The 24,478-nt window shown below is 43.4% G+C and overlaps 1 protein-coding gene across 1 annotated transcript in view; it reads left to right on the forward strand.

Annotated features, from left to right (window-relative positions):
* Positions 1 to 23,864, forward strand: part of LOC143792928 (uncharacterized) — a 45,418-nt gene extending 21,554 nt beyond the window's left edge. Inside the window, exon 5 of the mRNA XM_077279408.1 lies at positions 23,517 to 23,864. Coding sequence (XP_077135523.1) covers positions 23,517 to 23,542 — 26 coding nt within the window. The 3' untranslated portion in view covers positions 23,543 to 23,864. The remainder of the gene's footprint in view (positions 1 to 23,516) is intronic.
* Positions 23,865 to 24,478: the final 614 nt, after the last annotated feature.

Raw genomic sequence — 24,478 nt, forward strand, 5'->3', positions numbered from 1 at the left:
ATTTTAAACTGCCATGCCTGCCTATTGTTTGTTATTTTAGGCCTTTGATAGCCTGTCTGTGGCCCCTACTTTCAATACTCCTCCACTGACCACAATGCTGCCTGGAGTGCCTGCCTGTGTATCCATGTAACCGATTTTAAACTGCCATGCCTGCCTATTGTTTGTTATTTTAGGCCTTTGATAGCCTGTCTGCGGCCCCTACCTGCAATACTCCTCCACTGACCACAATGCTGCCTGCCTGTGTATCCATGTAACCGATTTAAAACTGCCATGCCTGCCTATTGTTTGTTATTTTAGGCCTTTGATAGCCTGTCTGCGGCCCCTACTTGCAATACTCCTCCACTGACCACAATGCTGCCTGCCTGTGTATCCATGTAACCAATTTAAAACTGCCATGCCTGCCTATTGTTTGTTATTTTAGGCCTTTGTTAGCCTGTCTGCGGCCCCTACTTGCAATACTCCTCCACTGACCGCACCAATGCTGCCCGTGTACCCCTGGAACCTATTTAAAAGTTCATAGAGCCTAGTTATATATTTTATTTACTATTAATAAGGCCATGATGGACTACGCTGTACCACGCTACAAGCTAACCAGTCGACACTTCTTTTGCGAGAAAAGCCATCCCAACCCTCCACCAGCATGTAAAAGACCGCATTGTCCATGCACTCTGGCAATCTGTGAGTACAAAGGTGCACCTGACAACAGACGCATGGACCTGTAGGCATGGCCACGGAAGATTACGTGTCCATTACGGCGCAATGGGTTAATGTGGTGGATGCATGGTCCACAGGGGACAGCCTACTAAGTCTGTCTGCAGTCCCTAATTCAAATTGTCCTCCACTGTCTAAATCGGAGCTTCCACCTTCTGGCTTTCGGCCTATAGTATCAGAAATTAAACTGCATTTGGCCTTCAACTTTGGTTACGGCCTACTAACGGTGTCTGCCCCTGCCTGGTGTTTGTCCTCAACTGAATAAAGCTGAGCTTCAACCTTCTGGCTCTCATTAAGTGCTGTGTTTTTAAAAATTGGTGGTTACGGCCTACTAACGGTGTCTGCCCCTGCCTGGTGTTTGTCCTCAACTGAATAAAGCTGAGCTTCAACCTTCTGGCTCTCATTAAGTGCTGTGTTTTTAAAAATTGGTGGTTAGGGCCTACTAACGGTGTCTGCCCCTCCCTGGTGTTTGCCCTCAACTGAATAAAGCTGAGCTTCCACCTTCTGGCTTTCGGCCTATAGTATCAGATATTAAACTGCATTTGGCCTTCAACTTTGGTTACGGCCTACTAACGGTGTCTGCCCCTGCCTGGTGTTTGTCCTCAACTGAATAAAGCTGAGCTTCAACCTTCTGGCTCTCATTAAGTGCTGTGTTTTTAAAAATTGGTGGTTAGGGCCTACTAACGGTGTCTGCCCCTCCCTGGTGTTTGCCCTCAACTGAATAAAGCTGAGCTTCCACCTTCTGGCTTTCGGCCTATAGTATCAGATATTAAACTGCATTTGGCCTTCAACTTTGGTTACGGCCTACTAACGGTGTCTGCCCCTGCCTGGTGTTTGTCCTCAACTGAATAAAGCTGAGCTTCAACCTTCTGGCTCTCATTAAGTGCTGTGTTTTTAAAAATTGGTGGTTAGGGCCTACTAACGGTGTCTGCCCCTCCCTGGTGTTTGCCCTCAACTGAATAAAGTTGAGCTTCCACCTTCTGGCTTTCGGCCTATAGTATCAGATATTAAACTGCATTTGGCCTATTAGTGTGTTTGGGCCCTTAAAACCGAGTCTGCTGCTCCTGGGTTTGCTACTCCACTGAACAAAGCAATGCCGCCTGTTTAGTCCTGTTACCAATTTTGAACTGCATTTAGCCTACTTTATTCTTTGGCCTTATATCTGTTTCCTCCTCATCCTGCCCATTGCCCAGCCACTGCTAGATGAGTCTGCTGGTACATTGACCTAGACCACTACATTCCCCTTGCACTCTACACAGCCAGAATCTGACCCTGCTGAAAGTAAGGTTCCCCTTCCCGCATGTTATACCACCTTACACAGGGACAAAGAGGAAGGTGCAGATGAAAGTGCAGGTTCCTTCATCAGGTGGGGCGGGCATACTCGTTGGCGACGTCACTGGCACAGGGCCCCTCAGAGTACGCAAAAGTGTCGCTGCTGGTGGGAGGCGCCCCCGCCATGCAAACACACCGCTGTACTTTGAGGGGCCCTGTGCCAGTGCCAATGCGAACGAGTGTGCCCCCCTGCTTGCTCAGGATCACAGCACTTGCAACGTTGAAATACTTACCTCTCCCTGCTCCACCGCCGTGACGTAGTCCACGATTCCTGGGCCCACTAAAACCTTGAACCAGCCCTACCCCCCACAACTTTTGCCAAATGACCCCCAAGTTCCATTGAACAACTATTATTATAAAGTTAATTAAGATTGACAAGCTTCAGAAACAAGAATGGATGTTTTTGGCATTAAAATGGGCACTGTAGGTGTTTTCCTGGCCTCCACTCACTGCCGACTATGCTTCCCCATTGACTTGCATTGGGTTTCGTGTTTCGGTCGATCCCCGACTTTTAGCGATAATCGGCAGACTGCACTCGACTCGACTCTGGACAAAGTCGGGTTTCACAAAACCCGACTCGATCTTTAAAAAATGAAAGTCGCTCAACCCTATGTGTCACTATTGTGCTTCAACACACAAAGTATAAATGCAAATTACTGCACTTCCATTAGTATTAATGGATGTGAATGTAACTATAAAAAAGAGTGTGACCATGCTGGACTACTATAATAATGGAAACGGAAATCAATATATCATCAAGCCTAAATGACAAACATAATGAGCACCTTTCAAGGACAATATGTTTTCTACTTAAAGGAGTGGTCCAAAGGCCAAAGATTTGCTCACTCTAAATCTCTATTTATTTAGTGCCATAAACTAAACTATTTTATAATATACTCGCATTAAAAATTCCCTGTCCTTCCCTAACTACACTATTTAACTGAGATTACATTTTTTTACCTACTTCCTTTTTTATAACGCTTCATTTGAGAATCCCAGTGCATGCTTAGATGCTCAAGTGAAGCATCATCAGGGAGCAGAGGCTACCATCACTGCCACAGCCCCTGCCTCATCCCTGAAACAAAGCATCATCAGTGACACTCTTTTCAGGGGCTGTGCTAGTCCTTGTGTGCTGTGCACTCTGCGATGTGCACAATGACAGCTCGCTCTTTGTTGCCGATGCATATCAGAAGTAATGATCTGGAAATAGAGCGGTGTCTGTAAACCCACCATGCAGAGACCAGTATTGTGACTGGCGGGGGGCAGCAATGGTTTCTGCACTCAGTGTTTTCTAACATAGTTCTGTTTCTGGCTCATTGCTGTAGATTTGAGCCAACAACAGAGAGCAAACTGTCATTGTGCATATCACACAGTGACAGAGCAGGGACTAACTCAGCCCCTGAAATAAGCGTCACTGATTATGCTGCATTTCAGGAAGGAGTCAGAAATGACGGCAGTTACCGCAGAATCTCCCTCCTGATGGTCCTTCATTTGAGTATCCCAGCATGCACTGGGTTTCTCAAAAGAAGCGTCATCGAAAAGGAAGTAGAGAAAAAAAATTAGAAAAGCAATTAGATAGTGTAGTTAGGGAACGGTAGGCAATAATTTAATGCAAGTATATTAAAAAATAGTTTACAAAAAAGTTTACAAAAAATCTGTCAGTGAGCTCATTATGATGAGGAATTTGTAACGCTTTTACCTGTCTTTTTAAACTCCTCTGTGCTGATTTATGACCACAGACTAGATCAAGTCGGGGCCAAGCTTTAATGTGGTTTTACATCAGCATAAAAGCGCTTTGAAAAAGACAGATAAAAATTAATAAACTCCCCTCAGAACATCCTCACTGAGGGATACTTAGTTAACTCAATCTGCAGCCAGCCATATGAAGAAAAGCAAGGAGCATTTTTGAATTTAAACAATTGTTTTGCTCTCCCGAGAGATAAGCCGATGATAGAAGTTTTTATGTAGCGGTTTAGCCCATTCTTTGAAAAAGCATAGACTCTTGGCCAAGCCTAGTGTTTATGGGTATGAAGAAGTTGAGATAGATAGCTATTGGCCGAATGTGCCATCTACTAACAGTTATCTACGGTAAGTATCTGAGGGATATTGGCAACTTAAACCATAAAACAAAAAAAGTTTACGCGATAATTGACACCCATTAACTATGGCGAATAAGGAGCATCCTTGAGAGCTGCTTAATATATAGGAGCTACAAGCATCTAATCAAAATGTGCTCACTGATGAATCCTTGGTTAAATTATTCTGCAGACAGCAATGTGCTCAGGATCAAAGAGCATGTTCAAACTAAAAGGTGCAATTTTTTTTAACCTTTCACACCAAAATCAGTTTATGTATTACCGAACAAGACAATTTTTAACCCCTTCATGACCCGGGGTATTTTTGTTTTTCCGTTTTCATTTTTAGCTCCCCTCCTTCCCAGAGCCATAACTTTTTTATTTTTCCATTAATATGGCCATGTGAGGGCTTATATTTTGCGGGGCCAGCTGTAGATTTGAACGACATTATTGGTTTTCGCATGTCATGTACTAGAAAACGGGAAAAAAATCCAAGTGTGGTGAAACTGCAAAAAAAGTGCAATCACACACTTGTTTTTTGTTTGGCTTTTTTTCTAGGTTCAATAAATGCTAAAACTGACCTGCCATTATGTTTCTCGAGATCATTATGAGTTCATAGACCTCAAACGTGTATAGGTTCTTTTTTCCAAACTTTGCTAAAAAAAAATTGCACCACTTTCCGATACCCGTAGCGTCTCCATTTTTCGTGATGAGGGCCGGGTGAGGGCTTATTTTTTGCACGCTGAGCTGAATTTTTTAATTATAATATTTTGGTGCAGATACTTTTTTTGATCGCCCGTTATTGCATTTTAATGCAATGTCGCGGCGACAAAAAAACATAATTCTGGCGTTTCAATTTTTTTCTCGCTACGCCGTTTAGCAATCAGGTTAATCCTTTTTCTTATTGATAGATCAGGCGATTCTGAACGCGGCGATACCAAATATGAGTAGGTTGGATTTTTTTATTGTTTTATTTTAAATGGGGTAAAAGGGGGGGGGTGATTTAAACTTTTATATATTTTTTTTTATTTTTTTCATATTTTTTAAAACATTTTTTTTTACTTTTGCCATGCTTCAATAGCCTCCATGGGAGGCTAGAAGCTGGCACAACTTGATCGGCCCTGCTACATAGGAGCGATCATCAGGTCGCTGCTATGCAGCAGAAATGCAGGTGTGCTATGAGCGCCGACCACAGGATGGCGCTCATAGCAATCTGGCATCAACAACCATAGAGACCTCTGGTTGTTATGCCGACGCATCACTGACCCCCGATCATGTGACGGGGATCAGCGATGCGCTCATTTCCGGCCGGATGCCCGGAAGCGCCGGTTAAATGCCGCTGTCAGCGTTTGACAGCGGCGTTTAACTAGTTAATAGCGGCGGGTGAGTTGCGGTTCCACCCGCCGCTATTGCGGGCACATGTCAGCTGTTCAAAACAGCTGACATGTCCCGGCTTTGATGCGGGCTCACCGCCGGAGCCCGCATCAAAGCAGGGGATCTGCCATCGGACATACTATCCCATCCGAGGTCAGAAAGGGGTTAAACATTTTATTTATATATATATGTATATATATATATATATATATATATATATATATATATATACACTCACCGGCCACTTTATTAGGTACACCATGCTAGTAACGGGTTGGACCCCCTTTTGCCTTCAGAACTGCCTCAATTCTTCGTGGCATAGATTCAACAAGGTGCTGGAAGCATTCCTCAGAGATTTTGGTCCATATTGACATGATGGCATCACACAGTTGCTGCAGATTTGTCGGCTGCACATCCCAAAGATGCTCCATACAAGGCAGGATGGATCCATGCTTTCATGTTGTTTACGCCAAATTCTGACCCTACCATCCGAATGTCGCAGCAGAAATCGAGACTCATCAGACCAAGCAACGTTTTTCCAATCTTCTACTGTCCAATTTCGATGAGCTTGTACAAATTGTAGCCTCAGTTTCCTGTTCTTAGCTGAAAGGAGTGGTACCCGGTGTGGTCTTCTGCTGCTGTAGCCCATCTGCCTCAAAGTTCGACGCACTGTGCGTTCAGAGATGCTCTTAGGCCTACCTTGGTTGTAACGGGTGGCGATTTGAGTCACTGTTGCCTTTCTATCAGCTCGAGCCAGTCTGCCCATTCTCCTCTGACCTCTGGCATCAACAAGGCATTTCCGCCCACAGAACTGCCGCTCACTGGATTTTTTTTCTTTTTCGGACCATTCTCTGTAAACCCTAGAGATGGTTGTGCGTGAAAATCCCAGTAGATCAGCAGTTTCTGAAATACTCAGACCAGCCCTTCTGGCACCAACAACCATGCCACGTTCAAAGGCACTCAAATCACCTTTCTTCCCCATACTGATGCTCGGTTTGAACTGCAGGAGATTGTCTTGACCATGTCTACATGCCTAAATGCACTGAGTTGCCGCCATGTGATTGGCTGATTAGAAATTAAGTGTTAACAAGAAGTTGGACAGGTGTACCTAATAAAGTGGCCAGTGAGTGTATATATATATATATATATATATATATATATACAGGGTGGTCCAAAAGTAGGTGGGCAGAAAAAAATAATTTATTTTGATTTATTATTATTATTATTTATTTTGAATTTTTTTTCTGTTAAACCAGAGAGTTATGTGACACAAAATAGATAATAAATAACATTACCCACATGTCTACTTTACATCAGCACAATTTTGGAAACAAAATTTATTTTGTTAGGAAGTTATAAGGGTTAAAATTTGACCAGCGATTTCTCATTTTTACAACAAAATTTACAAAACCATTTTTTTTAGGGACCACCTCACATTTGAAGTCAGTTTCAGGGGTCTATATGGCTGAAAATACCCAAAAGTGACACCATTCTAAAAACTGCACCCCTTATGGTGCTCAAAACTGCATTCAAGAAGTTTATTAACCCTTCTCGTTTTTCACAGCAGCAGAAGCAACATGGAAGAAAAAATGAACATTTAACTTTTTAGTCACAAAAATGATCTTTTAGCAACAATTTTTTAAATTTTCCCAAGGGCAAAAGGAGAAAGTGGAGCGCAAAAGTTGTCCAATTTGTCCCGAGTACGCGGAAACCCCTCATATGTGGGGGTAAACCACTGTTTGGGCGCACGGCAGAGCTCGGAAGAGAAGTAGTGACGTTTTGGAATGTAGAGTTAGATGGATTGGTCTGCTGGCATCATGTTGCATTTGCAAAGCCCCTGATGCACCTAAACAGTAGAAACCCCCCACAAGTGACCCCATTTTGGAAACCAGACCCCCAAGAAACGTATCTAGATGTGTGGTGAGAACTTTGAACCCCAAATACCATGTTGGATAAATCTCCCCCTTCATAACCCTATTACACATTCTGTCCACCTACTTTTGGACCACCCTGTATATATCACTTTATGTGGTAATAACTCTGAAATGATTCTGGATATTCCAGTGATTCTGAAAATGATTGTCATGACTCATGACACATTGCACATTATGTTAGTGGTAAGTTTAGGTGGCTATTATTTGCTTATATTTATCAAAATATCTGAAATTTTAGAAAATTTTTTTAACAAAAAGTATTTTGAGCTTTGAATTTTTGACCCTAAAACATACATTACAGTCAGTCAACACAGAATAGTTAACTTTACATCAACATCAGAATTGAAAAATGATTCTTTTGTTAGGATGTTAGAAAAGATAAAAGATTAGCAGAAATTTTTCATTTTTTTTCAATTTATGAAGTGAATTTGAAGGGCCTATATATTAGAGAGGCCCAAAACAAGATCCTATTTTAAAAACTGCACCCTTTGACGTATTCAGAACTGCATTCAAAAAGCCTGTTAACCCTTTATGTGCTTCAGAAGAATTAATGCAATGAAGAAGGAAAAAATGAAAAATGTAATTTTTTTTTTACTGAAATCTTTTTACATTTTTAGGTGTGTAAAAAGAGAAAATGGACCACAAAAAAAGAAAGGCACTCTGTTTGACTTTTGTATTGTTATTTTAGCAGAAATCAATTTGTGGCACCATGTCCTGTTTGCAAACCATATTAGGTGTCAAGGCAGCAAAAAAAAAAAAGTGACTCCATTTTGGAAAGTACACTCCTTATGAAATTGTTCTAGGATGTGATGAACATTTTTAACTCACAGATGTTTAGTAAGATTTTTTAACACTGTGCCGAGAAAAATAAAAGTTTTGTTTCTTCCACTAAAATGTTGGTTTAGCCCCCCAAAATTAATTTTCTCAAGAAAACATAGCGTTTTAACAAAGTAAGCTACTGAAATTGTTGTGTAATTTCTTTAAGTATGCCAATACCCCATATGTGGTCAAAAACTACTTCTTGGTCACACAGTAGAATTCCAGAGGGATGGAGCGCTACTTGATTTTTAGAGTACAACTTTGGCAAGAATAGATTTATGGGCACCATGTCACATTGGCAGAGCCCATGAGTTATCAAAACAGCAAAAAAGGGGCTAAATTTTGGAGAGTGTATATACACTCTGCCAGAGCAGAGAGCAAATTAACTCCTTCTTCCTCATTAGAGTAATTAGTTTAGGGGGGTTGTCTCAATTTATCCAGATGTACGTGCTCAATATAGTGCCTAGTTTATGCATTCACGCTCAGTAGTACGCACTCACTTAGCACAGGCACAGGTCTTGGTGCAAAACAAGGTAACAGGATAAGAAAATCAAAACATAACCACTTTCCTTCAGTCCAAAATGTATGATAAACCACACAGTATTTTTAGAAGAAGGCTAGCACTCGACTTCTGTGGAGGTGACGGTGCTAGTGAATAGAGCCAGTAGTCCCATTGATAATAAAATATATAATCACTGCACTCGTACAGGAGAAGGTTTGCTTGTAACCCTAAGCAAACCTTCTCCTGTATGAGTGCAGTGATTATATATTTTATTACACAGTCTTTTTGTCAGGGTATGCACAGTACATTACCACGGTTGTATTCACAGCACAGCAATAATAGTTGTCACAGGAGCAGTCTGTAAATAGTGATGGGTGAACCCCTGGATGATCAGGTCCGGTGGGTTTGGCCGAACAGTTGAAAAAAGTTTAGTTCGGGTACCAGAACAGTACCCAAACTTGGACCCCATTGTTTTCAACACTGTCATCTGCAAGACAGTGCAGAAAACAGTGCCTCTAATTGGTAAGATTATTACGACCAGTCAGAGAGCCACGGCTTGCATGCTGTCAGATGACAGTGTGAGCCCGCAGCTGTGGCCTGAGGTAAAAAGTTTTCATGTGGTCACAAGCATTGATTGATGGAAATACTATCCCCATCAGCCAACGCCTGCTTTTTCTACTAACCGCAAGAAAAGGCCCCTGCACTATAAATAAATTAATTGAAAAATGATGTGGGTTCCCCTGTATGTTTGATAACCAGCATGGCAAAACTGACAGCTGTGGGCTGCAACCATCAGCTGTCCGCTTTATCACAGCTTGTTATCAAGAATAGAGGGGTCCTCACCATATATTAATTATTTAAATAAATAATTTTATAAAATGACATTGGGACCCAGCATTTTTGACAACCAGACAAGCTAAAGCAGACACCTGGGATGTGATATTCTCAAGCTGGTAATGGGCCATAGATATAGCAACACACAGCCACCCCAGAAAAGGCGCGTCTATTAGATGCACCAATTCAGGCGCTTTGCCCATCTCTTCAAACTTGCCCTGTGCTGGTGACAAGTGGGGTTCATATTTGTGGAGTTGATGTCACCTTTGTACTTTCAGGTGATATCAAGCATACAGGTTAGTAATATGGAGAGTCATCTATAAGACACCTCTTGATGCGCAACCCCATAGTTTTATGGTCATGGTCAATGAGGCCCCCCGTTTTAATAACCAGAAAAGGCTATGCAAGCAGCTGTGAGCTGATATTAATAGACTGGGAACCTTTATGGATATTGGATCCTTCCCAGAATAATAACACCAGCTGTCTGTTTTCCCCTTGGCTGGTTTTAACCCATTCATGAGCGGAGGTATTTTCATTTTTGCTTTTTTGTTTTTTGCTCCCCTTCCTCCCGGAGCCATAACTTTTTTATTTTTCAGTCATAATAGCCATGTGAGGGTTTTATTTTTGTGGGACAAGTTGTACTTTTGAACGACACCATTGGTTAACATAACTTGTACTGGAAAACGGGAAAAAAATTCTAAGTGCGGTGAAATTGCCAAAAAATTCAATTCCACAGTTGTTTTTGTTTACCATGTTCACTAAATACGAGTTAAATGCTGCTGTCAGAGATTGACAGCGGCATTTAATGGGTTAACAGCCGCTGGTGGATCGTGATTTAACCCGCAGCTGTTAGAGACAAATGTCAGCTGTTCAAAACAGCTGACATGTGTCAAGAAAGATGGGGGGGGTCAGCGCTGAAGCCCATATCAAAGAGAGGGATTCCGACGTGAGCGTAGTTTTACGCATAACGTCAGAAAGGAGTTAAAAAAGACGGGGACCGTACGTTATTTTTTTTTAAATTTATTTTACACAGTCAGGCTGGGTCAAGTGTTGCTCTGGCATCCATGCCTGTCATGGTTCCCAATGGCAAGGGAACGTCAGAGAACTTAAACAACAGACTAGCTCTTGGGTGATGGAATCTCAAGCTGACCGTGAGCTAAACCTACCACACAACTAACAGTGGCCGGGTGGCGTACCTACGTTTTATCCCTAGACGCCTAGCGCCAGCCGGAGGACTAACTAACCCTAATAGAGGAAAAGACAGACCTGGCTTACCTCTAGGGAAATTCCCCCAAAAAGGAGACAGAAGCCCCCCACATATATTGACGGTGAGTTCAGAGGAAAAGACATACGCAGTATGAAGGTAGGTTCAGTGTTGTGAAATTGGATTTTGGGCTCCCCCGGTGGCCACTGGTGGAATTGAACTGGTGTGCATCATCCTCTCTGTTCACCTGTTTCCATCAGGATGTGGGAGTCGCTATTTAGCCTTGCTCCTCTGTCACTTCCATGCCGGTCAACATTGTAATCAGAAGCCTTTCTGTGCATGTTCCTGCTGCTAGACAACTCCCAGCTAAGTTGGACTTGTCCTTGTTTGTTTTTGCATTTTGTTCCAGTTCACAGCTGTAGTTTCGTTTCTGTGTCTGGAAAGCTCTTGTGATCTGAAATTGCCACTCTGATGTTATGAGTTAATACTAGAGTCTTAAAGTGATTTCAGGATGGTATTTTGATAGGGTTTTCAGCTGACCATGAAAGTGCCCTTTCTGTCTTCCTGCTATCTAGTAAGCGGACCTCAATTTTGCTAAACCTATTTTCATACTACGTTTGTCATTTCATCTAAAATCACCGCCAATATTTGTGGGGGCCTCTGTCTGCCTTTCGGGGAAATTTCTCTAGAGGTGAGCCAGGACTATATTTTCCTCTGCCAGGATTAGTTAGTCCTCCGGCCGGCGCTGGGCGTCTAGGGATAAAACGCAGGCTACGCTACCCGGCCACTGTTAGTTGTGCGGCAGGTTTAGTTCATGGTCAGTTTAGTTTCCATCCTTCCAAGAGCTAGTTCTTATGTTTGCTGGGCTATGTTCTCTTGCCATTGAGAACCATAACAGTTTGACCGGCCCAAAAGGGTTAAATTAATTGACAGAGAAAGGAGAGAAAAGAGAAGTCTGCTGAAGATTTTTTTTTTTTTTTTTCTCAGTTCTGAGTGTGCTTGTAATTGAATCTCTTGCAAGTCTGCCTATATTGCAGCCTTTCTCTCTCTCTCTCCTTCTAATCCTGGAATGGCTCTGTGTTCACCTGTTTAAAATGGATATTCAGAGTTTAGCTGCAGGTTTGAATAATCTCACCACGAAAGTTCAAAACTTACAAGATTTTGTTGTTCATGTTCCTATATCTGAACCTAGAATTCCTTTGCCTGAATTTTTCTCGGGGAATAGATCTTGCTTTCAAAATTTCAAAAATAATTGCAAGTTGTTTTTGTCCCTGAAATCTCGCTCTGCTGGAGATCCTGCTCAGCAGGTCAGGATTGTGATTTCTTTGCTCCGGGGCGACCCTCAGGATTGGGCTTTTGCATTGGCTCCAGGGGATCCTGCGTTGCTCAATGTGGATGCGTTTTTTCTGGCCTTGGGGTTGCTTTATGAGGAACCTCAGTTAGAACTTCAGGCGGAAAAGGCCTTGATGTCCCTATCTCAGGGGCAAGACGAAGCTGAAATATACTGCCAGAAATTCTGTAAATGGGCTGTGCTTACTCAGTGGAATGAGTGCGCCCTGGCGGCGAATTTCAGAGAGGGTCTCTCTGATGCCATTAAGGATGTTATGGTGGGGTTCCCTGTGCCTGCGGGTCTGAATGAGTCCATGACAATGGCTATCCAGATCGATAGGCGTCTGCGGGAGCGCAAACCTGTGCACCATTTGGCGGTGTCTACTGAGAAGACGCCAGAGAATATGCAATGTGATAGAATTCTGTCCAGAAGTGAACGGCAGAATTTTAGACGAAAAAATGGGTTGTGCTTCTATTGCGGTGATTCAACTCATGTTATATCAGCATGCTCTAAGCGTACTAAGAAGCTTGATAAGTCTGTTTCAATTGGCACTTTACAGTCTAAGTTTATTCTATCTGTGACCCTGATTTGTTCTTTATCATCTATTACCGCGGATGCCTATGTCGACTCTGGCGCCGCTTTGAGTCTTATGGATTGGTCCTTTGCCAAACGCTGTGGGTATGATTTGGAGCCTCTTGAAACTCCTATACCCCTGAAGGGGATTGACTCCACCCCATTGGCTAGCAATAAACCACAATACTGGACACAAGTAACTATGCGGATTAATCCGGATCACCAGGAGATTATTCGCTTTCTTGTGCTGTATAACCTACATGATGTGTTGGTGCTTGGATTGCCATGGCTGCAATCTCATAACCCAGTCCTTGACTGGAAAGCTATGTCTGTGTTAAGCTGGGGATGTAAGGGGACGCATGGGGATGTACCTGTGGTTTCCATTTCATCATCTATTTCCTCTGAGATTCCTGAATTCTTGACTGAATATCGTGACGTTTTTGAAGAACCTAAGCTTGGTTCATTACCTCCGCACCGGGAGTGCGATTGTGCCATAGATTTGACTCCGGGTAGTAAATACCCTAAGGGTCGTTTATTTAATCTGTCTGTGCCTGAACATGCTGCTATGCGAGAATATATAAAGGAGTCCTTGGAAAAGGGACATATTCGTCCTTCGTCATCTCCCTTAGGAGCCGGTTTTTTCTTTGTGGCTAAGAAAGATGGCTCTTTGAGGCCGTGCATTGATTATCGGCTTTTGAATAAAATCACGGTTAAATATCAATATCCGTTGCCACTGCTGACTGATTTGTTTGCTCGCATAAAGGGGGCCAAGTGGTTCTCTAAGATAGATCTTCGTGGGGCGTATAATTTGGTGCGAATTAAGCAGGGGGATGAGTGGAAAACCGCATTTAATACGCCCGAGGGCCACTTTGAGTATTTGGTGATGCCTTTTGGTCTTTCAAATGCCCCTTCAGTCTTTCAGTCCTTTATGCATGACATTTTCCGTGATTATTTGGATAAATTTATGATTGTGTATCTGGATGATATTTTGATTTTTTCGGATGACTGGGACTCTCATGTCCAGCAGGTCAGGAGGGTTTTTCAGGTTTTGCGGTCTAATTCCTTGTGTGTGAAGGGTTCTAAGTGCGTTTTTGGGGTTCAAAAGATTTCCTTTTTGGGATATATTTTTTCCCCCTCTTCCATCGAGATGGATCCTGTCAAGGTTCAGGCTATTTGTGATTGGACGCAACCCTCTTCTCTTAAGAGTATTCAGAAATTTTTGGGCTTTGCTAACTTTTATCGTCGATTTATTGCTGGTTTTTCTGATGTTGTTAAACCATTGACTGATTTGACTAAGAAGGGTGCTGATGTTGCTGATTGGTCCCCTGCTGCTGTGGAGGCCTTTCGGGAGCTTAAGCGCCGCTTTTCTTCCGCCCCTGTGTTGCGTCAGCCTGATGTTGCTCTTCCTTTTCAGGTTGAGGTCGACGCTTCTGAAATCGGAGCTGGGGCGGTTTTGTCGCAGAGAAGTTCCGATTGCTCCGTGATGACGAGACCTTGTGCTTTTTTCTCGCGTAAATTTTCGCCCGCCGAGCGGAATTATGATGTTGGGAATCGGGAGCTTTTGGCCATGAAGTGGGCTTTTGAGGAGTGGCGTCATTGGCTTGAGGGGGCTAGACATCAGGTGGTGGTATTGACTGACCACAAAAATCTAATTTATCTTGAGTCCGCCAGATGCCTGAATCCTAGACAGGCGCGCTGGTCGTTGTTTTTCTCTCGGTTTAATTTTGTGGTGTCCTACCTGCCGGGTTCTAAGAATGTTAAGGCGGATGCCCTTTCTAGGAGTTTTGAGCCTGACTCCCCTGGTAATTCTGAACCTACAGGTATCCTTAAGGATGGAGTGATATTGTCTGCCGTTTCTCCAGACCTGCGGCGGGCCTTGCAGGAGTTTCAGGCGGATAGACCTGATCGTTGCCCACCTGGTAGACTGTTTGTTCCTGATGATTGGACCAGTAAAGTCATTTCTGAGGTTCATTCTTCTGCGTTGGCAGGTCATCCTGGAATCTTTGGTACCAGGGATTTGGTGGCAAGGTCCTTCTGGTGGCCTTCCCTGTCTCGAGATGTGCGAGGCTTCGTGCAGTCTTGTGACGTTTGTGCTCGGGCCAAGCCTTGTTGTTCTCGGGCTAGTGGATTGTTGTTGCCCTTGCCTATCCCGAAGAGGCCCTGGACGCACATCTCGATGGATTTTATTTCGAATCTTCCTGTTTCTCAGAAGATGTCTGTCATCTGGGTGGTGTGTGATCGTTTCTCTAAGATGGTCCATTTGGTTCCCCTGCCTAAGTTGCCTTCTTCTTCCGAGTTGGTTCCTCTGTTTTTTCAAAATGTGGTCCGTTTGCATGGTATTCCGGAGAATATCGTTTCTGACAGAGGTACCCAATTCGTGTCTAGATTTTGGCGAGCATTGTGTGCTAGGATGGGCATAGATTTGTCTTTCTCGTCTGCTTTCCATCCTCAGACTAATGGCCAGACCGAGCGGACTAATCAGACCTTGGAGACATATTTGAGGTGTTTTGTGTCTGCAGATCAGGATGATTGGGTTGCTTTTTTGCCTTTAGCGGAGTTTGCCCTCAATAATCGGGCCAGTTCTGCCACCTTGGTGTCTCCCTTTTTCTGTAATTCGGGGTTTCATCCTCGATTTTCTTCTGGTCAGGTGGAATCTTCGGATTGTCCTGGAGTGGATGCTGTGGTGGAGAGGTTGCATCAGATTTGGGGGCAGGTAGTGGACAATTTGAAGTTGTCCCAGGAGAAGACTCAGCTTTTTGCCAACCGCCGGCGTCGGGTTGGTCCTCGGCTTTGTGTTGGGGACTTGGTGTGGTTGTCTTCTCGTTTTGTCCCTATGAGGGTTTCTTCTCCCAAGTTTAAGCCTCGGTTCATCGGCCCGTACAAGATATTGGAGATTCTTAACCCTGTGTCCTTCCGTTTGGACCTCCCTGCATCTTTTTCTATTCATAATGTTTTTCATCGGTCATTATTGCGCAGGTATGAGGTACCGGTTGTGCCTTCCGTTGAGCCTCCTGCTCCGGTGTTGGTTGAGGGCGAGTTGGAGTACGTTGTGGAAAAAATCTTGGACTCCCGTGTTTCCAGACGGAAACTCCAGTATCTGGTCAAATGGAAGGGATACGGTCAGGAGGATAATTCTTGGGTGACTGCCTCTGATGTTCATGCCTCCGATTTGGTCCGTGCCTTTCATAGGGCTCATCCTGATCGCCCTGGTGGTTCTGGTGAGGGTTCGGTGCCCCCTCCTTGAGGGGGGGGTACTGTTGTGAAATTGGATTTTGGGCTCCCCCGGTGGCCACTGGTGGAATTGAACTGGTGTGCATCATCCTCTCTGTTCACCTGTTTCCATCAGGATGTGGGAGTCGCTATTTAGCCTTGCTCCTCTGTCACTTCCATGCCGGTCAACATTGTAATCAGAAGCCTTTCTGTGCATGTTCCTGCTGCTAGACAACTCCCAGCTAAGTTGGACTTGTCCTTGTTTGTTTTTGCATTTTGTTCCAGTTCACAGCTGTAGTTTCGTTTCTGTGTCTGGAAAGCTCTTGTGATCTGAAATTGCCACTCTGATGTTATGAGTTAATACTAGAGTCTTAAAGTGATTTCAGGATGGTATTTTGATAGGGTTTTCAGCTGACCATGAAAGTGCCCTTTCTGTCTTCCTGCTATCTAGTAAGCGGACCTCAATTTTGCTAAACCTATTTTCATACTACGTTTGTCATTTCATCTAAAATCACCACCAATATTTGTGGGGGCCTCTGTCTGCCTTTCGGGGAAATTTCTCTAGAGGTGAGCCAGGACTATATTTTCCTCTGCCAGGATTAGTTAGTCCTCCGGCCGGCGCTGGGCGTCTAGGGATAAAACGCAGGCTACACTACCCGGCTACTGTTAGTTGTGCGGCAGGTTTAGTTCATGGTCAGTTTAGTTTCCATCCTTCCAAGAGCTAGTTCTTATGTTTGCTGGGCTATGTTCTCTTGCCATTGAGAACCATAACAGTTCAGCAAAGCGAGGTCCGCTTACTAGATAGCAAGAAGATACAATAGGGAACTTCACGGTCAACTGAAAACCCTATTAAAATACCATCCCGAAATTACTTTAAGACTCATGTGTCAACTCATGACACCAGAGTGGCAATTTCGGCCCACAAGAGCTTCCAGCTACAGAAAAATAACATAACTGTGAACTGGAACAAAAATGCAAAACAAACTTAGGACTAAGAGTCCAACTTAGCTGATAGTAGTCTAGAAGCAGGAACATGCAACAGAAAGGCTCTGGTTACATTGATGGCCGGCACTAGAATAACTGAGCAGCAAGGCTAAATAGGATACACCCATATCCTGATGGAAACAGGTGAACAGAGAAAGTGAAGCACACAAGTCCAGTACCACCAGTGACCACCGGGGGAGCCCAAAAACCAAATTCACAACAGTACCCGCCCCTCAAGGAGGGGGCACCGAACCCTCACAAGAACCACCAGGGCGATCAGGATGAGCCCTATGAAAGGCACGGACCAAATCAGAGGCATGAACATCAGAGGCTGTCACCCAAGAATTATCCTCTTGACCGTAGCCCTTCCACTTGACCAGATACTGAAGTTTCCGTCTGGAAACACGGGAGTCAAAGATCTTCTCCACAACGTACTCCAATTCACCCTCAACCAACACCGGAGCGGGAGGCTCAACGGAAGGCACAACCGGTACCTCATACCTGCGCAATAATGACCGATGGAAGACATTATGGATAGAAAAAGATGCTGGGAGGTCCAATCGACAGGACACGGGGTTAAGAATCTCCAAAATCTTATACGGGCCGATGAACCGAGGCTTAAACTTAGGAGAAGAAACCCTCATAGGGACAAAACGAGAAGAAAACCACACCAAGTCCCCAACACGAAGACGAGGACCGACACGACGACGGCGGTTAGCAAAATGCCGAGTCTTCTCCTGGGACAACTCCAAATTGTCCACCACCTGTCCCCAAATCCGATGCAACCTATCCACCACAGTATCCACTCCAGGACAATCCGAAGACTCCACCTGACCGGAAGAAAAACGAGGATGAAACCCCGAATTGCAAAAGAAAGGAGAAACCAAAGTGGCAGAACTAGCCCGATTATTGAGGGCAAACTCCGCCAACGGCAAAAAGGCAACCCAGTCATCCTGATCCGCAGACACAAAACACCTCAAATAAGTCTCCAAGGTCTGATTAGTTCGCTCAGTCTGGCCATTAGTCTGAGGATGGAACGCAGACGAAAAAGACAAATCAATGCCCATCCTAGCACAGAACGCCCGCCAAAATCTAGACACGAACTGGGTCCCCCTGTCAGAAACGATATTCTCCGGAATACCATGCAAGCGAACCACATTTTGAAAAAACAGAGGAACCAACTCGGATGAGGAAGGCAACTTAGGCAAGGGCACCAAATGGACCATCTTTGAAAAACGGCCACACACCACCCAGATGACAGACATTTTCTGAGAAACCGGGAGATCAGAAATAAAATCCATAGAGATGTGAGTCCAAGGCCTCTTCGGAATAGGCAAAGATAACAACAATCCGCTGGCCCGAGAACAACAAGGTTTGGCCCGAGCACAAACATCACAAGACTGCACAAAAACTCGTACATCTCGAGACAGGGAAGGCCACCAGAAGGACCTAGCCACCAAATCCCTGGTACCAAAGATCCCGGGATGACCTGCCAACACAGAAGAATGAACCTCCGAGATGACTCTACTGGTCCAATCATCAGGAACAAACAGTCTACCAGGCGGGCAACGATCAGGTCTATCCGCCTGAAACTCCTGCAAAGCCCGTCGCAGGTCTGGGGAAACAGCAGATAATATCACCCCATCCTTAAGGATACCTGTAGGTTCAGAATCACCAGGGGAATCAGGCTCAAAACTCCTAGAAAGGGCATCCGCCTTCACATTTTTAGAACCTGGTAAGTATGAGACCACAAAATTAAACCGAGAGAAAAACAACGACCAGCGCGCCTGTCTAGGATTCAGGCGCCTGGCAGACTCAAGATAAATCAAATTCTTGTGATCGGTCAATACCACCACCTGATGTCTAGCCCCCTCAAGCCAATGACGCCACTCCTCAAAAGCCCACTTCATAGCCAAAAGCTCCCGATTACCAATATCATAATTTCGCTCGGCGGGCGAAAATTTTCGAGAAAAGAACGCACAAGGTCTCATCACGGAGCAGTCGGAACTTTTCTGCGACAAGACCGCCCCAGCTCCGATCTCGGAAGCATCGACCTCAACCTGAAAAGGAAGAGTAACATCAGGCTGACGCAACACAGGGGCGGAAGAAAAGCGGCGCTTAAGCTCCCGAAAGGCCTCCACAGCAGCAGGGGACCAATCAGCAACATCAGCACCCTTTTTGGTCAAATCAGTCAAAGGTTTAGCAACATCAGAAAAACCAGTTATGAATCGACGATAAAAATTAGCAAAGCCCAAAAATTTCTGAAGGCTCTTAAGAGAAGAAGTTTGCGTCCAATCACAAATAGCCCGAACCTTGACAGGATCCATCTCAATGGAAGAGGGGGAAAAAATGTACCCCAAAAAAGAAATCTTTTGAACCCCAAAAATACACTTAGAACCCTTCACACACAAGGAATTAGCCCGCAAAACCTGAAAAACCCTCCTGACCTGTTGGACATGAGAATCCCAGTCATCCGAAAAAATCAAAATGTCATCCAGATACACGATCATAAATTTATCCAAATATTCACGGAAAATGTCATGCATAAAGGACTGAAAGACTGAAGGGGCATTTGAAAGACCAAAAGGCATTACTAAATACTCAAAATGGCCCTCGGGCGTATTAAATGCGGTTTTCCACTCATCCCCCTGCTTAATTCGCACCAAATTATACGCCCCACGGAGATCAATCTTAGAGAACCACTTAGCCCCCTTTATTCGAGCAAACAAATCAGTCAGCAGTGGCAGAGGATACTGATATTTGACTGTAATTTTATTCAAGAGTCGATAATCAATACACGGCCTCAAGGAGCCATCTTTTTTAGATACAAAGAAAAAACCGGCTCCTAATGGAGATGAAGAAGGACGAATATGTCCCTTTTCCAGGGACTCCTTAATATATTCTCGCATAGCAGCATGTTCAGGTACAGATAGATTAAATAAACGACCCTTTGGAAATTTACTGCCCGGAATCAGATCTATGGTACAATCGCAATCTCTGTGAGGAGGTAGTGAACCAAGCTTAGGCTCCTCAAAAACATCATGATAATCAGACAAAAATTCCGGAATCTCAGAGGGAATAGATGACGAAATGGAAACCAAAGGTACGTCCCCATGAACCCCCTGACATCCCCAGCTTAACACAGACATAACTTTCCAGTCAAGGACTGGGTTATGAGATTGTAACCATGGTAATCCGAGCACCAAAACGTCATGTAGATTGTACAACACAAGGAAGCGAATCATCTCCTGATGGTCTGGATTCATACGCATAGTCACTTGTGTCCAGTATTGTGGTTTATTACTAGCCAATGGTGTAGAGTCAATACCCTTCAGAGGTATAGGAACTTCCAGAGGCTCTAGATCAAACCCACAGCGCCTGGCAAAGGACCAATCCATTAGACTCAAAGCGGCGCCCGAGTCGACATAGGCATCCGCGGTAATTGACGATAATGAACAAATCAAGGTCACAGACAGAATAAACTTAGACTGTAAAGTGCCAATTGAAATAGACTTATCAACCTTTTTTGTACGTTTAGAGCATGCTGATATAACAGAGTTGAATCACCACAATAGAAGCACAACCCATTTTTTCGCCTAAAATTCTGCCGTTCGCTTCTGGACAGAATTCTATCACATTGCATATTTTCTGGAGCCTTCTCAGAAGACACCGCCAAATGGTGCACAGGTTTGCGCTCCCGCAAACGCCGATCAATCTGAATAGCCATTGTCATGGACTCATTCAGACCTGTAGGTGCAGGGAACCCCACCATAACATCTTTAATGGCATCAGAGAGACCCTCTCTGAAATTCGCCGCCAGGGCGCACTCATTCCACTGAGTAAGCACAGACCATTTACGAACTTTTTGGCAGTATATTTCAGCTTCATCTTGCCCTTGAGATAGGGCCATCAAGGCTTTTTCAGCCTGAATCTCTAAGTTAGGTTCCTCATAAAGCAACCCCAAAGCCAGAAAAAACGCATCCACATTGAGCAACGCAGGATCCCCGGGTGCCAATGCAAATGCCCAGTTTTGAGGGTCAGCCCGCAGCAAGGAAATTACTATCCTAACCTGCTGTGCGGGATCTCCAGCGGAGCGAGATCTCAGGGAAAGAAATAATTTACAATTATTTTTGAAATTCAGGAAACGAGATCTATCCCCGGAGAAAAATTCTGGTATAGGAATTCTAGGTTCAGATATAGGAGCATGAATAACAAAATCCTGTAAATTTTGAACCTTCGTAGCAAGATTATTCAAACCTGTAGCCAAACTCTGAGGATCCATTTTAATCAGGTGAGATCAGAGCCATTCAAGGATTAGAAGGAGAGAGAGAGACAAAGGCTGCAATTAGAGCAGAAATGCAACTGAGTCAACTAAAAAGCAAGCTCAGAAGAAAAAAAAAAAAAAAAAAAAATCTGCAGACTTCTTTTTCTCTCCTTTCTTCTGCCAACGGTTTTAACCCTTGGCCGGCCATACTGTCATGGTTCCCAATGGCAAGGGAACGTCAGAGAACTTAAACAACAGACTAGCTCTTGGGTGATGGAATCTCGAGCTGACCGTGAGCTAAACCTACCACACAACTAACAGTGGCCGGGTGGCGTACCTACGTTTTATCCCTAGACGCCTAGCGCCAGCCGGAGGACTAACTAACCCTAATAGAGGAAAAGACAGACCTGGCTTACCTCTAGGGAAATTCCCCCAAAAAGGAGACAGAAGCCCCCCACATATATTGACGGTGAGTTCAGAGGAAAAGACATACGCAGTATGAAGGTAGGTTCAGCAAAGCGAGGTCCGCTTACTAGATAGCAAGAAGATACAATAGGGAACTTCACGGTCAACTGAAAACCCTATTAAAATACCATCCCGAAATTACTTTAAGACTCATGTGTCAACTCATGACACCGGAGTGGCAATTTCGGCCCACAAGAGCTTCCAGCTACAGAAAAATAACATAACTGTGAACTGGAACAAAAATGCAAAACAAACTTAGGACTAAGAGTCCAACTTAGCTGATAGTAGTCTAGAAGCAGGAACATGCAACAGAAAGGCTCTGGTTACATTGATGGCCGGCACTAGAATAACTGAGCAGCAAGGCTAAATAGGATACACCCATATCCTGATGGAAACAGGTGAACAGAGAAAGTGAAGCACACAAGTCCAGTACCACCAGTGACCACCGGGGGAGCCCAAAAACCAAATTCACAACACATGCCATTACTTGACATGGCTGTGATGGAGTCGGAAGATTGCAGAACCTTAAAGCTTGTTGATTGGATGTGCTGTAGCCTTTCAGCAAGCTTTATTAGAATGACGAACCCCAACAGGAAACCAGACATACAGTAAGTAGTCCATGTTTGCGGTTGGGTACCGGACGCTAAAAGTTAGGTACGAATCCCAAACTTTCCAATTTGGGTTCTCTCATCCCTAATTGTTACCCTTTTGCTCATCAGTTTATATGAGCCCTCTATGCACTGACTTTCTGCATAGCTCTTGGTGGGCTTGTACTTTTGTTGAGCATCCAATATAAATAAATAGTGCTGCAGTAAAACATGTGGGAGGGAGATTAGAATAACAGCCTGAGGTTGATGTAGGCAGGAGTGTGTTCCAGAATGAATACCTGATACTCCAGGAGTATACACAGACAGAAGGGTGGTCCTGTACAAGAACAATTTATGGGAACTATGCAATCTACTAACTTATCACAATGCCCAATCCCACCTGCATTGGAAGTGGAAGTAGGGCCCCAATGGTATATCCATCCTTGTGATAAAGCCTGTAAGCTCTGTAGCTAAGATAAGAAAATGTGCTTAAAAGCACTCAGGCAACAGACAGAAGAAATAAGTAACAATAATTATTTAGGGGTGACAGAAGGTTGGCTATAACAGTAAATTATACTGGTCTTCTGTTTGGTATACTGCAATATGATGATTGGATTTTGCTTCATGACCTATAGATCACTTTTAATTACATGTTGCATTCCCCAATAAAAGTCTGTCACAGATAAGAACAAATTATTATGTCCTTGCCATTTAATTAGCAAAACCCAGCTCCTTTGTATATTGTCAGCTACGTTTGTTACTTGCGGCTGAAGAAGGGACAGTGTAAATCTCGCAGATGTCACTTAATATGTATATGGTGCATTTAAAAAAAAAAAAAATTTAAGCAGAAAATAAGAGATATGACATACGATTTGTCTGTTGTTTGTCCTCTTATATTGTTATCTATATTTTTTAGGGATGACTTAAGACAAACCTGACTAATATTTTAATGAGAACTATATTGTTAGGTTAAAGCAGATGGCCAGATGTGCGGAAAAGTGTTGGTGTGTCCATATGTTCTGCACATGTGCCAATGATTTTGATTTCCACTTCTTCTTTCTGAGCAATAATCTCATGTTGAGTAAAAATTTATTTTGATGTCTTGTACATAATCATGCTAATGGGCACAGGTATGAATTTTGGAAATCATTTCTTGGCTTTAAATGAATGCCTTTATTTGTGTTTCTGTAGTTAAAAGCGAACGCACAAGTGTGCAAATGTAGACAGATTATTTGCATCTGTGGTTTTGTTACTACATCCTTAGTACGATTCTGTGTATAAATATCTGATGCTTGCCTATTTACCTTTCTCATTCCAGTGACGTCTGCAGTTCCTTCAAAGTAACAAGACAAATTAACCAAGACGGAAGACATAAATGTTTTTGCAGATTTCTTTACTCCTTCTGTTTATTTACACACAAAATACCTTTGTTAAACTTCTGGTACAAAATTGCAATATAAATACTTAACTTTAGAAGTAATTATTAGAATTATACTGTTAAGACACTATGGTAATAATACCATTTCTGAAGCAAGTGTTAAGGAAAGAAATATATTTTTTTTACAAATGTATACATTTTTGTTTCTCAATTCTTGTCCCATTTGCCTTTTTTAATGTTTTTTTTTCGTGTTGTTCCAATATACACAAAGGAAATAAACATGTGTATAATAAAACATGTTTGATTGCAATAATTTCTTGGTAGAAATACTTCATTTTCCGGAACAATTTCAAGGGTGTCAACACTTTCGGCTATAACTGTATATGAAGTTTGCTAGTGCCATGTGCTGAAAAACAGCCCACACCATGATGTTCCTACCTCCAAACTTCAGTGTTGGTGAAGTTCACACTTAGGATTCGCCCACATTAGGGAATAAAAAAATTGATCCCATTCTCATCCAGGAGAGTAGAATTATTTATTTTCACTTGTTACAGTTGTGCTCAAAAGTTTACATACCACGGCAGAATTTATGCTTTCTTGGCTTTTTTCAGAGAATATGAATATTAACACCAAAACCTTTTCTCCACTCATGGTTAGTGGTTGGGTGAACCCATTTATTGTCAAACTACTGTGTTTTCTCTTTTTAAATCATAATGACAACTCAAAACATCCAAATGACCCTGATCAAAAGTTTACATACCCCATTTCTTAATACCGTGTATTGCCCCCTCTAACATCAATGACAGCTTGAAGTCTTTTGTGGTAGTTGTGGATTAGGTTCTTTATTTTCTCAGATGGTAAAGCTGCCCACTCTTCTTGGCAAAAAGTCTCCAGTTCCTGTA

Source organism: Ranitomeya variabilis, chromosome 1, assembly GCF_051348905.1.
Source record: "Ranitomeya variabilis isolate aRanVar5 chromosome 1, aRanVar5.hap1, whole genome shotgun sequence".
Taxonomy (NCBI): Eukaryota; Metazoa; Chordata; class Amphibia; order Anura; family Dendrobatidae; genus Ranitomeya; species Ranitomeya variabilis.